This window comes from Nerophis lumbriciformis, linkage group LG09 (genome assembly GCF_033978685.3).
Source record: "Nerophis lumbriciformis linkage group LG09, RoL_Nlum_v2.1, whole genome shotgun sequence".
Lineage (NCBI taxonomy): Eukaryota > Metazoa > Chordata > Actinopteri > Syngnathiformes > Syngnathidae > Nerophis > Nerophis lumbriciformis.
This window is the reverse complement of record NC_084556.2, coordinates 30,246,056-30,262,500: the sequence shown is the minus strand read 5'-3', so window position 1 is coordinate 30,262,500 and position 16,445 is coordinate 30,246,056. Positions and strand designations below refer to the sequence as shown.

General features: G+C 36.6%; 1 protein-coding gene across 2 annotated transcripts in view; it reads left to right on the top strand.

Moving 5' to 3' along the window:
- The window catches only part of tm7sf2 (transmembrane 7 superfamily member 2), a 21,240-nt gene extending 5,094 nt beyond the window's left edge, over positions 1 to 16,146 (top strand). For both annotated transcript variants that reach the window (XM_061963375.1, XM_061963376.2), the window contains 8 exons: positions 264 to 318; positions 550 to 744; positions 2,700 to 2,803; positions 9,169 to 9,288; positions 9,359 to 9,527; positions 9,606 to 9,686; positions 9,769 to 9,891; positions 12,833 to 16,146. In XM_061963375.1, the coding sequence (XP_061819359.1) occupies positions 264 to 318; positions 550 to 744; positions 2,700 to 2,803; positions 9,169 to 9,288; positions 9,359 to 9,527; positions 9,606 to 9,686; positions 9,769 to 9,891; positions 12,833 to 12,993 (1,008 nt within the window). In that variant the 3' untranslated portion in view covers positions 12,994 to 16,146. The remainder of the gene's footprint in view (positions 1 to 263; positions 319 to 549; positions 745 to 2,699; positions 2,804 to 9,168; positions 9,289 to 9,358; positions 9,528 to 9,605; positions 9,687 to 9,768; positions 9,892 to 12,832) is intronic.
- The last annotated feature ends 299 nt before the right edge of the window (positions 16,147 to 16,445 follow it).

The window sequence follows — 16,445 nt, the reverse complement described above, 5'->3', positions numbered from 1 at the left end:
TGTTTAAATATTGTGTTGATATTGTTAAACTGCCATTAACACTCACTATAAATAATTGAAAACTTTACAGTTAATACATGTGATCGGTATACAGGACAAGCGGTAGAAAATGGATGGATGGACAGTATACTCATAGATAATAGATATCGCAATCGGCAGCATAAAACCCCGATCGTAAAATCCCTAGTTATATGTTTAAATTATAAACCCTGACCAAATTTAGTTTTAAATACAGTAAAGTGATAATGCATTTTTTTCCACAGGTCTCTGAGGGATTAGTGCTGCGGGATGGAGCACGCCTCAAGTACCCAATAAACGGTACAGTTTGCTTTTTGGGAGAAGTGTCATATTTTTAGGTTTGCTCATATACATGATGAAGACATCTGATATTTACCATCTATTTGTTATTTGTATAATGTGAACACTGTTTCCATGCCAGACCCTTCAGCTCATTTACATTAATACATTCTAAAGCCTTTACATTTTTAAACAATCCAATATACCTTCACTGAGGCCAACATTTATTCCGTGTGTGTTTTTCTCCCTCAGGTTTCCACAGCCTGTGCATCAGTGGTGTGCTGCTGATTTTGCTTCTGATGCTCAAGGCTCCTATGGGGCGTTTGTACGAGCTGACGTTGCCTCTGGCTGCGTGTGCAATAGGAGTCTCCTTCATGCTCTCCGTCTACCTGTACTTTCGTTCCTTTTTGGCTCCTCCTCATGCTCTGGCATTAGGGGGCACCACAGGTAAGAAAAAAGGTTTATCTTCAAAAAGAAGAAGCTACTACTGATGTGTATGTATTTGCTGCACTGTGTGCTAAATGTTCCTTTGGGTAAGTTGTGGAGAGGTGTGAAACTGCAGTGGGGAAGCAGACACATGTTCTTGTGATCTAACAGCTTTCCAGCAGCTTACACTTGAGGCATGACGTGAGCATTCTCAACAAGCATCTTGTACATCCGCACTTGGATCTGCAGCACCAGAGAGCTGAACTCTGAGAACATGTAGTTTGCTATTTAGCCACAACTGCATGGCTGACAATTGCACACTCTCAGTTAGTATGAAATTAAAAATAAGACAATAAGATATCCAAAATATTACAAAACAACTTTGAGAATGATGCAGTATAGTTCTACACTACAAAACACACTGTTAGGAGACTGTTAATCAAAAAGGATCTTGCTTTAGTGGTCTCTTAATGCAAATGTATGCATATCTACAAAGATGCACAAGAGGAAGGAGGAATTGTGCAGTCAGTTGTCCCACTAAATAAGAAGTTGTGTGGATTCAGACAAAAAAAATATTTAACAGACATGAAAGAAGAAAAGTAAATTACAAGATAGTGATAAATAGCCATAAAGATTGTCCTATAGCAGGGGTGTCCAAAGTGAGGCCCACAGCTCCAGTTTTGTTGGCCCGCAGCATATTGTTGAAATAAAATTAAACAAAAAAAACAGCAAAAATAAAAGAAAAAAAAAACAAAACACTTAATGTAATGAGAAAAAGCTGACATTTTGAAACTAATAATAATATGCTTTGTCACCAACAGCACAAAGCTGTTTTGTCATAGGGATGTAACAATAAGAACATTTTTTATCAAAGTTATTGTGAACAAAAAATTATGACGGTTACCATTATTATCACAGTATTGGTAAGTGTGTAAATGTACTAATACATTTGATTAGCGGCGCTAATCAGCGCACTAGCTGTGCACTACTTTAGCTGCATCCGGGCAGAATCACCGCGCGGTGAGTTTCTTGAAGTGCCATAATCATACACTACAAATAATAATTAATATTTTAATTGGTAATACTAACCGTTAGGAATTTGTACTGCATTTTATCAATAATACCGGTAATTGTTACATTTCGATTGTCTTTAAATATATATGTTTAGTTTTTTTTTTTTTTTTTTTTTTTTTTTTTTTTTACAAATTAAAAGAAATGGCCACCACGTGGTTTGGCTTTTCAGTATGCGGCCCTTGGTGGAAAAAGTTTGAAGGGAAAAATAGGGAATCAAAACTGATTGAGTCAGACAAAAAATATCTATGTTTTGTATTGATTATTGTTTATTGATTTTTTGCCACTTTTCCCCTGACCAACCCCAACACAACCCCCACCACCAAGGCAAGACTGACCGCCACACATCACCCACATGCAATAAATTAAGCATTGTGCTTACTCTGTATTTTTGCGTGTATTCCTGTACTTGTGCAGTGCATTAAAAAGAGAGGTCGGTGGTGCGAATGGAACACTGCTATTCTACAAAACACAAATCGGGCACTGTTCATCAAACAGGATCTTGCTTTCGTGGTCTTTTCACACAAATGTCACTTACTAGCATTCAGAAAACATCTTTAACCAAAAGTAACAGTTTCAAAGTGCAATAATCATTCATTAAACCCTGATTCTCGAAACATCTGCTTTAGACTAAACATTGCAGAAAAAGCACAGGTTTGGCATATTTTATCAGCCTTGGTTCAATATAAGAGTCATTCTATTTATCAAGAGCGTATTCTATTTAGTAAGTGTTTGAACATACTGTAATTTTACTATCTGCGTTTCCCTCCCTTTGCACACAGGTTTTGGCTAATTACAAATAAATGACTCAAAGGAGCTTTCCTTTTTTGCTCTAAACACAGTAGCTGTGATAACCGAACACTGAGATGTCTTTTTCATTCTATCTATCTTTGCGTTTTGTTTAGGAAATCCCCTCTATGACTTCTTTATTGGACGGGAGCTCAACCCACGTATTGGTCATTTTGACCTGAAGTTTTTCTGTGAGCTCAGACCAGGACTGATTGGCTGGGTGAGTTGACCAAGTTGTCATTGTTTTTCTATCAGAAGAAGTAGTACACTACAAGAAAGAGCTGACAAAATATAAGATAAAAAGACCAGAATTAAGGAAACAAATACTAAAAACTAGTGAAATTATCTGTCCATGCAGCTAGTTAATTTTACTTGATAAGACATCCTAAATTAAAATTTGTACATCTAGAAATTAGCAGGACTTAAAAGATAGACACACATATTTTATTCCGAAAACAAGCATTATTCAACTTTCAATTCTTAAATTTAAGCATCCTCGAGATGTTGCAGGATTTTTAAACAAGATTTTATATGTGGGGAAAACCAAAATATCTTATTTGAATAGTTACTTTCTCTGCTTTAACATTTTTAAACTAGGATAGACAAAATATAAAATATTTATGCTAAAATTTGGTTTATGATGTAAACTAGGAACATTAAAATATTGCCAAGTGGCAAATAATTTGCAGTGTATAATAATCTTGTGAGGTGTGGAGATGATAACCCAATACTTCCAGAAGGTGGCAATATTATCCTACTAAGACATTACAGTATTTTATTTCTTTGACCTTTGAGTCAGAAAATGTTTTCCCGTTGAACTGACTTAAGCTATTTAATAAAGGACATACCTGTAGCTACAATTTATCATCTGTGTGTGTGTTTTTGAGACTCATTACAGTGTTTAAAGGTACAGATTTCACACTGAGTTACAAAAAGTCCGGTAATAAATCAGCATACGGTATGTATTGGTTTGAACACAAAACAGTTGTTGTGTAACTCCAAACAAAATTAATCTGTTATCAGGTGAACATCAATCTTCATCATCATCTTACAGCAAAAACATCTGATAGTTTTAAAGCCAAGTGTGGAGGCGAGGACACAAAAACCTCCCACTAACTGTGTGTGGGAGATTGTGGTTGCATTTTTGACAGCATCTCCGAATTGCTTGAATATCTGACTATGTTTTACAGACTATATAATATACTCACCTCAAAACTATCTGCAGCATATACAGTTTGTGAGTAATCATCCAATGTTGTCATAATGTAAACTTTCTAACAAATAACGCTTAAATATGTGGCTCCTCATCTTGGAACTCTGATCTAAAGTTAATTTTCAATGCAGGAAGGATTTATTTTTAAGTGCAGTCACACGGTTGAGTCCTCTGTCGAAGTCTGTTTGGCATGTGACGCAAACAAAAGCGTGACATGGAACAGATGGAACATCAATATATGATATTGTTTTGTCCAGGATGCAGTTCATGTAAGAATCACTGGGTGGGTAAACTCAGTTCAATGTAGATCAGTGTTATGATTAAGCTGATGAGGAAGATCAACAATAATGATACTTTATACCAAATCAATGCAATGACTGTCCCACTTTAATGAACGCTTAGTCCTTTTTTCCATCTCGTCTCGAAAGGAATCAAGGACATAAAGAAGAGATGCAACATTCTCATGAGGTCTTTCTTGGTTCTCATGCCATCAGTATATTCAAGCTGAACATGAGCAATGTAGAAGGATGTAAAATAACAGATTTTAATTCAGAATATGGATGAATAAATGATAAAGCATACACTTTTTGTCTTCATGCAACTTAACCAGTCTTTCTGTGGCCCAAAATGATTTCACTCTTTATATAACTTGCAGTAAATCATCAAAAATAATGCTTTGACAGTAATCAATAGACTGAGATAAGTATTCTGAAGCAAGTACCTAAACACTGCTATACTAGAACAACCATATACAGTCAAGTTATTTTTGTGTTAGCTAACAGCATTTAGTGCATCGTAAGTAATGTGTAACTTTGTTCTGTTGGCAAATTATTTTGCTTATTTTAAGAAGTGCAGTAAAATAATAGATATCTATTTTTTTAAATTTACAAACTTTCATAAAATGGCCAAAAAAAACCCCAACTAATACGTGTATGAAATTTCATGTGTTGAGCTATTGAATTTGTTTATTTGGTTTGTTGTATTACAGTAAGTTCATAAATAGAATTTACAATGAGGATTAAAAAAATAAGTGCAACTGTATACTTCAGAATTTAGTACATACAGTATAATCTAAAGAAGATCTGTGTTGATTATAATTTCCATTTTACACACTCCCTTTCGATCTAGATCAGTGATTGTCAAACTTCCTTCACCAAGCACCACCTCAGAAAACACATAGCTCTCCAAGTGCGACCATGATGACCAACATTAAAATACAGTAGCGTAGTAGGCCTAAGTATTCATTAAAAACAAAGCAGAGGTTTTAACTAACAAACATATTTAATATTTTTCGCCACTGTAACATTAAACACACTTTGAACAGTAAGACTGTGTTTGAATATAGGAAAATAAAACCTTGTACTTTAATCAAGTGATTATTTGGCCTACCACTAGATGGAGCTTGCGTACAACTAGTAGTACACGTACCACAATTTAAGAATCACTGTTGTAGAGTGGATATGCTTTGATGTAAATATTGCTCTACAGGGACATTGTTGACCACCTTAATGACTAAACAGTTTGTTTTGGATGCAATGGAACCCCTCCACGCCCCGCCCCTTTCAACTTACTGACTTTGCTTCTCTTCCTTGTGGTTCTTCAACACGACCAAAGAGTAATGTCAGAATGGTGTCGTCCTTCAACAGCAGTTCAGAGGCTAATCCAACTTCGTACTTGCCCATGTTGACACAAAATAATATGTAAAATATTGTTGACAAATAAACACGGAAGTGTTTTTTGTTGAGCGAGAACAAGCAATTCTCTCTATTTCTGCTTGATACTTTCATTTTATGAAAGTAAAACACTAACTTTTAGGTGAGTAAAAAAAAAAACGATTTTCAGATTAATCGCGATTGTTATTTGTAGCGATTCTTAATCGATTAAAAAAAAAAAAATAGCTGAGATAGGCTCCAGCGACCCCAAAGGGAATAAGCGGTAGAAAATAGATGGATGGAAATAGTTTAAAAAAAAAAAAAAAATTTTTTTAATTTTTTTATTTTTTAAATCTGTCCTGTCCATCCACTCAAACAAATCATGCCCATATCTGCTGTACAGATTTACTTTAGAAAAGAGAAGTGTTGGATACTTCTCTTGTTAAATTCTTATTAAATGTGTGTGAAGAATTTTATTAAACAAAACCAGTATAGTTTTAAGTTATACAGAAATTGATCATACCTGTTTATCTATTTTATGGAAGAATGTAGTTACGGTAATCATAGAACTGCCGTCCAATGTTATTAAAAAAAGTATAGATTTTGAATCAAGAATTGTTTCTGAATCAAATCGTTAATCCCATGAATCAAATCTAATCAAATCGTTTGGTGCTCAATTTAAGATTCACAGCTCTACTAACTCTAACTTCCCCTCACACCCGAACAACTATTTTTCTGGAGCCATTGAACGCGCTACTACTGAAGTAGCAAACAGCAGAGCAACGTACAGCTTGAAGCAGAGAGGAAGATGGGGCTGGTCGAGGGCTTGCATTCCCATATAAGTACGTACATTGACTCAGTGTGATGCTGTAGTAAAAAAAAAAAAAAGGAAATCACAGATTTCAGAGGCATCCAAAACTTCTTGCAGGCTCACATCCAAATGTTTGAACCTTATTTGTTGTTTACCATGTATCCGATATTGTAACAACATTTATAAGTCAGAAAAGTGGAAAATTGTATTAGGTACCCTTTAAACACATTGCTAGGATTGGTAAGAAAAAAATATTATTGCTCAATACTGGTTTTCGTAACGATATCCAATATGCTGATACTGTCCAGCACTTAAATTTCAATATCGATATAAACCGAAATTGATATATGCAACAGCTCTCCCCTTAAGCTAACACCAGGTCTTATATCGCGTAATGAATGAACTGCAATATTGCAACTGCAATACACTAAACACCGTTTCTGCAAAATAGGACCATTACTGCAGTCTAAGTTACCGTACAGAAAAAGTGCCATATTTTGGTCATTAAATACAGTAGTAATTCAAAACATTATAAGCAATAGAAAACTAAAATACCATGTTCTCCTAATATCAACAAGTAAAATAGATTAGTCTTTGGAATAAATCCGATTTAAATAAACCTGACAACAACTATGAAATTTTAAGTTGTCAATTTTTATGTGGCACAAACAACCTTATCAAAACAAAGTAAAATGCAAAGTAAGAAACTCTGGAGTAACACAGTCTGTCAAATTACAAACTGGTAGGTACCACCGTTCCCTTCTTAATATTTTGCTGCATAAATGCTGTGTGTGGCTCAAAGTGGTTCTTCCTGGGACCTGATATTCGATTAGAGTGCTAAGAAAGGTGCCATGGCGAGACATGCTTGAGCTTGCTGCATGACCCCGGGATGCAGAGACAGAAGTCATTGTGCAGGTACAAATATTTAGTGATGAAAAATCAGGTTGCACCAGCTTGGACAAAGCAGTGGCCCACGGGTGAGTCACAATGCCAACTTGGCAAACATGTAAATCAGTAACCAGAGCATAGGCAAAAACTTACTGGCATGTAGCAGTGTGGAGCAAAGCATATGCAGGGTGTAAAAACAGTGCTCTCTAACCGACGACGCTGGCTTATGAACACACCTGATTGCCAATCAGGACCAGGTGAGGAACCAGCGCTCTGAGCAAAGATACAGTAAAGATGCAGCCTGATATGACAAACAGAAAGAGGAACTTCATAAAATAAGAGCGCTGCAAAGGAAATGGAAACCAAAACACAAGTCCACCTGTCATGTGGAACATCAAAAAAGGAGATGCCTTACTTCCCTACTGCATAACCAAATCTTACAGTCAGTGTAAATTGCAAATTACAATCCGATGACAAAACTTAGAAGTATTTCACACCGAGGACATACTGAGCTTGCAAGCTTGTTGCTCTGTAGATAACAGCACATTTTGATGGGGTTATCACTCACGCACCAACATTCATGCAATATCTTGTCCGATATCATTATCGCAGAAAAATTAATACTGATATGATACCCGGTATCTAATTTTTATGCCGATAACATTCTAATTGTTAGTAAAAATTAATACTTTTGAACTTGATTTTATAGATTGTATCTGGCTTCGCTTTCAGTTTTGTGCAGTACCTATATTTTAAATAGGGTATCAAATTGCTAATTTGTGCAATTGTGGTGCCTCATTTATGGCTGGCCTCAAATGGCTATGGTAGTGTTCACACAAAAACAATTAGAATGATGATCACATAATGAAAAAGCACAAAGAGATGGATCTGTCAGTCAAAGGCAGGCAGGCAGGTCCACCAAGCTATTCCAATAAAGTCGGTGATCTGAAACGGAAATGTTTTATTTGTTACAAGCGAGACGACGTTAGAAGATTAGAGTTTTGATGATAAAATGTGTTTTTTTTAGTTCTTATTATTAGGGATGGGTATCATTGACGTTTCAACGGATACTAGTGTAAAATCGATACTTAAAAACAGTTTTGTTGCTTAAACGGTACATGAAAAATTTAAAACATGCTAATTTTTGTAAAGAAAAAATATATATACGGTGTATATATATATTTTTAGAACATTTTGTGACATTCAAGTTAAACACAGTATCCATCCATCCATCCATCTTCTTCCGCTTATCTGAGGTCGGATCAGGTCAGTAGTAATTTAAAAACTTCAATTATATAAGTTAAACCAGGTAATTAATTCAAAAATAAGAAATAAAATCTGCAACAAATTGCCATAATCATTGCAGCAATACAGTACATGCATGGAGAATGGGACTTCCTTGAGTTGTAATGTTTGATGCTCATAATTCTAGGTGTTCCTGAATGCAACTTCATTTGCAGGAAACGTCATTGGTGCATATACAAATCAAACCAAACTTTATTTGTATCGCACTTTTCATACATATTAAATGTAGCCCAAAATGTGTTACATTTATAAACATTTTAGAAACAGTGCCTCCCGCCCTTCATTATGAAGAAGTGCTGTGTTGTTTTTGTGGCTACCGGCTATCGCTGCGGCGCTAACGGTGTCATGAGGTCTACTGTTGGTGTGTTAAAGTCAACAATGAAGTTTAAAGAGAGCGTCAGACTGTGTGCTTCTGTTGGGTTTCTCACAAGACGTTACTTGTACATTAGTGCCGCTTGTTGCAGGTGGCTGAGTCTACATTTCTTTTGCACTGACATGAGGCACAGATAGCGTCTTCTTTTTTTGGTCTGGTTGCTATGGTTTAAGTTGGTAGCAGTGCTTTTATGGAATCGGGTTTCAGTGGCAATCCTAGACTTATATGACACAATGTCTCCTTAAAACTGAAAAAAGTTTGACCTTTCTCTGTCAAGTGACGGTAAAAAGATGAAAAGGGTGATTGACAGTATTCAGTCTTCACTTCTGTTGCATTCTCTCAGGTGGTCATAAACCTCGGCATGCTGATGAAAGAAGTGGAACTTCAGGGTTCCCCCTCGCTTGCCATGATTCTCGTCAATAGTTTTCAGCTGCTGTATGTGGCTGACGCTCTGTGGAATGAGGTAAGACGTCCGTAAAGATGACTTGCAGCTTCAGCCCGTTTTCAGCATTATGAGTTGTGATTGTTCACAGGAAGCTGTTCTGACTACGATGGACATTGTGCATGACGGTTTCGGCTTCATGCTGGTCTTTGGTGACCTGGCCTGGGTACCCTTCACATACGGCTTGCAGGCGGCCTTTTTGGTCCTACATCCTCAGGTTTTAAGTCCCCTAGGAGCAGCAGCAATAATAACGCTGAATGGTAACCACACACTGTAAATTGTCCTATTAAATGTTAGTTTCCATAGTTAAAAATACAATTAATCTCCTTGTTTTTTAGGTATTGGATATTATATATTCAGGAAATCCAACTCACAGAAGAATCAGTTTAGAAGAAATCCTGCACATCCAAGTGTTGCGAGTTAGTCATCACATTTTTCTTGAGATGATAATTAGTTGAAGTGATTGCAAGATTCTTCTCTGTTATCCACGGCTCCTCGTAGGGCTGGAGACCATCGCCACAGCAACCGGGAAGCGTTTGCTGGTGTCTGGCTGGTGGGGGCTTGTTCGCCATCCTAATTACTTGGGTGATCTCCTCATGGCCTTGGCATGGTCTCTGCCTTGTGGTAAGAGCACACAATGCTACATGCTTACATTTTATACAATCCTTAAGTTATTCAGTGAGATGATGAAGCCCTTTAAAATAATTGGGTCCATTATGCAACAATTTAACGATGTAAGATTGTATGTACCGGACTGGATTGCATTGATAGTATGTACTGTATGTATTGTATTGATAGTAAGTGTATGAAACCTCCAAAGTTAAACACACTTTTACACTTTGGAATTTATGAAATAATACAAACCATATATTTCCTGGCTGAAAAGTACAATATGGCAAAAATTACAGTATGTTGTAATGTACACAGGGAAATGGTGCCGAGATAAACCCCACCTCTTCATCAAAGGATACTATTAACAGTGTTAACTTATTTTTCTCTATTTATTCCACTACAATATTACAACGTGTTACTTGTCAGTTTCAATAATTTCCTTTGGGGGAAAAAAATAATTCTCAATCCAAACAAATCGTTTGTCCCCCTGATAAAGGCCGGATGTCTGATACGCATTGGGGCTGATTTAAAGGTCCATTTATAAATTATAAAGTCATTTTAACTGAAGAAGAAAGTGCCTTGTTTTTTTGTTTTTTTTGCAGTTTTGTTGAATTTATGTCCCAAAGAGCACCTCTTTTTTGATGACCTTTCAATTGTTTAAGGACCCAGCAGCTTCAACCTTTTTTGACATCGTACTGTAAGTCCAGGAAGTTGACCTGAGAGGTTCCATGTTGTTCGCCCACCTAGCTGTGTTAAACTTTCTTACCTTCACCAGGAGGTTATGTATTCGCCATGTCTGCTTGTTTGTTATTTTGTGTGTATATTTTTTTGTTATTTAGCCAGATAAGTCAAAAATGTATTGATTTTGATGAAACTTTTAGGAAATGACCCGCAACATTTGTACTAGTACTTCTTTGTGTGTGTAGGCTAGTGGGCCCGCCTACACCCACAAAGACAAATACAACGGATGACCAACAAGAGGGTTCACTCTGATTATTTCCTTCTGCTATAAAACAAACGCACCCGAGTGCTGAGACCGATACAAAGAGTGGACCCTCTTGCAGCATGTTGGGAAGCGAGACATGAAGAAAACAAACACGCACAGACTTATACATTTGGATTAAAGAGGCTGTTTGCAACCTTTACGCAGATGCCGAGAGGGCGCTAACTTTCCAATATATTTCAAGCATTATATCCAACCCACTCACAGCTTTTAGGACGTGTCATTTTTATTCAGTATAATAACTTTGAAAATGTGAAAAATATAACATTTAAAAATATATATATGTTCTGTTAAACCGCTAATGGTAACACAAGCTAGCCAGTGGTGCTCTTGTTATATTTATTGGTTTAAAACAATTAACCGGAGCAAGTTGCAGGCAGCCCCTTTAATTACTCCTGCCAGGAGGTTTTGTATTCGTTGGGGTTTGTTTGTATGTTTGTTAGTTAGCAACATAGCTCAAAAGTTTAGGTAGAATTTTGATGACATTTTCAGGACATGTCAAAAGTGAAAATTAAAAAAAGTGGATACAGGATTTTTTTAAGGGATTATTTACTAATAGATATAGGGCTTTGCTGAGTGTTTTTGTAATTTAGGATTTTTTTATACCAAGAGTTTTTAAGAAGCAATTTATCGTAATTTTGGAACTATAGAGGGCACTTGTATACTGGCCGCACCCACTTAATTTTTGGACAAATTTGATAATGCACATACTGTATATTGCTTGCACATGTCTATTAACGGAACATTGAATTATGAAATACCACACTTCCTTGTGGTGTACATTACATATAATGGTGGTTCTTTGGTCATAGATTGCATAGATTTTTTTTTTTTATAGACCATCTTCAAGCTGCTTTCTAACTGTCTCTTCAGAATGCAACGTTTTGTGGGCGGTCTTATTTACCTTCTCAAAATCCTCCTCCTGGCATCTGCACCCCGTTAGCCATGTTGTATTTTATATCAAGTCTACTGACAAATATAAGTAAGAACTATATGCTACATTGTATTAGAAATAGCAACAGTGGAAGATGCATGTCCATGTATGAGTTAGTCTGTCCCACAACAAGAGGATAAAGAGAAATTTATAACTTGACTACAACTGTATTAAAATGGCGGACTAAACCTAAACCTCTACCATGTATGGAGATGTCTGCTTCCGCAACTAAAGCAACATCGACACTAAGGTCTAAAATTTCAAACGGCTCGTTTGGAGCATGTTTGGAAGAAGGAAATTATGTTTTAGAAAATTATGGGGATCCCAGATACACCAAAATAGGCACCAACAGGTAAGAAAAGTTAGTTTAGCATAATAGGGCCCTTTTAACACATAACACAACCTCGTTGATATGAACCTTAGATGGAACAATACAAAATATTGGACAATTGTTGATAATACTTCATACCCATTATTGATAACTAAAGTGTTGCATTTCGATTATCACAAAAACCAAAATCTACATTAAGAACACCTACTCCAAGTTTTAGTGATGGATTATTTTTTTAAAGAAATCATTTGCAAACCACAGCCGCTGCCATTCTTTCATTATTCGATAACGCGTTTGTCTGCGCGACGCAGCGACGGTCTGGTCTCATTGTTCCTGTCTAGCATGCATTTTTCAAAATTGATGCTGTCAGTCCTTTGTTACCACTGATGCATACCGCTCCATCTATTGTGACTCATTATTTGGCTGCTTTTGTAACTGAGAAGTACAAAGGTTTCATAAAAAAAGAAATCTGGAAACACACAATTAGGAAGCCCCCTGACCAAACTAACTCAAAGCGGTGTTCGATGTAGGACACAGAAAATAAAACCCCTTATTTAGTCAAAGCTGGGAATGATCACACCCACCCACCATATAGCGAGAACATGCACAGGTTGAATATAGCTATTTAGAAAAATAAAGATCCCCCTTCCCTCCCTCATCTTTACCATCTGCTTCTCTTCAATAGGTTTCTCACATCTTCTGCCTTACTTCTACATGATATATTTCACCGTCTTGCTGATCCACCGCGAGGCCCGTGACGAGAGACATTGTCGAGCCAAATATGGACTTGCATGGGAGACATACTGTCGACATGTCCCCTACAGGATCCTCCCTTATATTTACTAAAAGGTAAAGAAGCCTGCAAGGGGACAGAACTGTCCAATGGGGACTTTGTAAGTTTTTCAGTTCACATTCACACCTTTACAGAAAATTGCTGTCCAGTCACAGTAGGATTTTCTATCCAGACATAACTGATTCTTTTGTCATCTTTGTTATTTTGAAGGCCAAAAAGATAGAAATATTAACTGCTTTTGAAATGCTCCTTGCTTTTAATAGACAATATAAGAACTCTCAAATTATTTTTTTAAAAATCAGATTAATCACACTATTTTAATTTGGATAATTATGATTAATCACAGGTTATTACTCACTTGCATTATTTCAATTAACCTAAAAGAAATAAAACATGATTTTAAAAAAGCAATAATGATAAAATAAAAAAAACATTTTTTTCATTGAACAAACAAAAATAAATAAATAAATACAATTACAAAAAAAAAAATATGGACACAAATGCATTTTTATTGTCAGAATGTCATCCAGGAACATTTTCAAAAATGTTTTACTTGAATACATGTCATTTATTTGCTAAAAACTTTGTAACTGTTTTATCTGAAGTCCACTCAGGGTTTATTTTGAAGTAAAATTTGCCATTGAGCACACAATTAGTCCGAGTCTCCTCACTCATCTTTGCATGTGTGCATTGACCTGTACAACAACCTTTCAGGTAAAATCTGCGGTTAAGGTAAAGGAGCGCGTTCAGTAAAAATGAATTGCGGGATCAATCTGCATATACACGTGATTAATGTGATAATTGTTTTGTGATTAATCACATGAGTTATAGTGTAATTTTTGACAGCCCTAGAAAACATGTCTAGTTTTGATGCAACTGTTTCTTTTGCAACATCCATGCTAATCTCATTGTATCACTTAGGTCAGGTTTAAAACATTTTTTTGACTGACCATTTTGAGACCAATTTGATGTTGTATTCAATTTTACTACAGTCCTGTATAAATATTTGTACATTTTGAGTACCTCGAAGATAGGAAAACATAATATGAGTAAAGCCTATTTATCATTTGATAGCGGCAGTCCTTATGTTGTTGAAAATTATTATCTTTGTAAGGTACTTGACTCAAAATAACCCCTAAAAAAATAAAAGTTCATGTTTAATTTGTTAACCGTGACCGGACATTTGTTTGATTTACAGCCGTGTTTTATTCACTGACATTTGCATTGGATTGAAGAAAAAGAAAAAATGCATTTGATTTCCCCTTGCTGAGTGCAAACCACATTGTTCTTGAACTGTAAACATTATTTCTGTCACATGCAACAAGTTGTGCATATAGAGGTGAGAGTGTACCCTGTTGATGGACACTCTCATTTGTCACCTTCATGCACCCACTTAAGTACTCATTGCCTCTGGCTTCGCCCACGCCGCACTCAAGCTATTTTGTGCTGTTTTTCATATGCAGTGTGCTAATGACAAACGGGCTGGGATGCCATGCCTACGTTGTGTCTGTAAAATAACTTGAAAGATACATTAGCGTCATACATGGGCATGTGCAGATAAGGACACACATGCAGAATATATTATTCTGATCTTTTTGGACAGCCTATTGTGGCATTATGATTATACTGTTAATCATAACGGGAGTGGAATTTATACTGTTGTATTATTAGGATGTGGAAAAGAAGCACAAATCATTTTAATTACAGTCAGTATAATGTGTGGGTTATAGTGTAACGTAAGTAAAAAACAAGAATCTGAACTATGAGCAAAAGTATCATATTGTATTTCATCCAGTGCTCTACTGCAATGTCAATATGGCCGCCAAACAAGTATTTTTTCCCCTTTTATCAGATGTATTAATTATGTACATTTATATTTAATTACCATTTTAGCTGTCAAATGGGATATATTGGTCAAGTTAACACTTATGATATAATGAAGAGTGCACCCTTGTGCTTTCACATCTGCACAAGTAAAAAAATTATAATAATAATATGCAACAACCTACACTGTCTTGTGTAATAATGAATTAGCTATTCAGTCTGTGTGCACTGATGTGTATGCCAATCTTACCGTTTCCAGCCCTGCAGTTGTAGCCAGTTTCCATGGCAACGTGTCTGTGAGAGCGCAGACGTGGGAAGAGAGGGGAAAGGAGTTGAGACAATTATGGCGGCACGGAGGGCGAAGAAAAAGGAAGAGCCCAGGCTGATGAGTGTGAAGCAGTGCGAGTAGTGGGAGAAAAAAAATGCATTATGTTTGTTTGTGTATCCGGGGATGAACCTACGTTAGTATATTATACATAAAAACATGTTTCTCATTGCAACGTGCATGCCTGTGCAAGCACAGATGTTCAGTCCTCTGAGCATGTATGTAATGTGTAAAGAAATGCTGCAAGGCATTTGACATTGTAGATGAACAAGATTTTTTTCCGTTTTGAGTGAGAGCCTCTGAGTGAGTCAACAGGAATGTCGATTCCAATTGTGTTTCCATGGTGACAGTGGAGAATGATATGTCGTTTTTCACAAAGAGAAAAAATATCGCCTGGGTGCCTTGTTGCTGCTTTGTTACCTGTGTAATCACTGAGTCGTTGATTTTCTGGCCTGCACTTCAGATTGGACAAAACGTAATGCAGGAATTGTCGGAAAAAATATTTTGTTTTAGTAGTATAGAAATTAAAGAACAACTAAACATGTGAGACTTGCTCAGATTAGTTTTTTTGATGTGAAAGACAACAGGTGTTAGGCACATTTTGACCTTAACCCTGTTCAGGACACTATTGTAATACAGTGGAACCTCCAAAGTGAAACCAACTTAAATTTTACCACAATTGTCAGGGAAAGCCTGCCTCTAAAGCAGCACAAAACAAGTGTCAAACCAGCATAGGCATCGTAATTTATGGCACTAATCTAATGTGTTTTGCTTTTTCAATGGCATTTTTTTTAATACGACCTCAGAAACATAGAGGAGAAATATGATGTGCAATAGACCATAGAACCTGAAAAGGGCACATTTGTTTCTTAAATTCCACTTATTAACTTTTTATATATGTTTTCTTAACAGCACGGTGGTAGAGTTGTTAGTGCGTCTGCCTCACAATACGAAGGTCCTGAGTAGTCCTGGGTTCAATCCCGGGCTCGGGATCTTTCTGTGTGGAGTTTGCATGTTCTCCCCGTGACTGCGTGGGTTCCCTTCGGGTACTCCGGCTTCCTCCTCCAGCGCCCCCCGCGACTCCGAAGGGAATAAGCGGTAGAAGATGGATGGATGGATATGTATTCTTAAAGGGGACCTATGATTATTGTAATCCATCCATCTATCTGTTTTCTACCGCTTGTCCCTTATGGGGCCGCGAGGGGCTGGAGCCTATCCCAGCTGCACTCTAGCGGAAGGCAGGGTACAATCTACTTTCAAAACACTTGCTTGTGGTTTAGATAATATGTATTGGGTATGCTTTGATGTAAATGTTGCTCCACCTTTATATCCCCTTTTTTGGAGGCAATCCCAGAT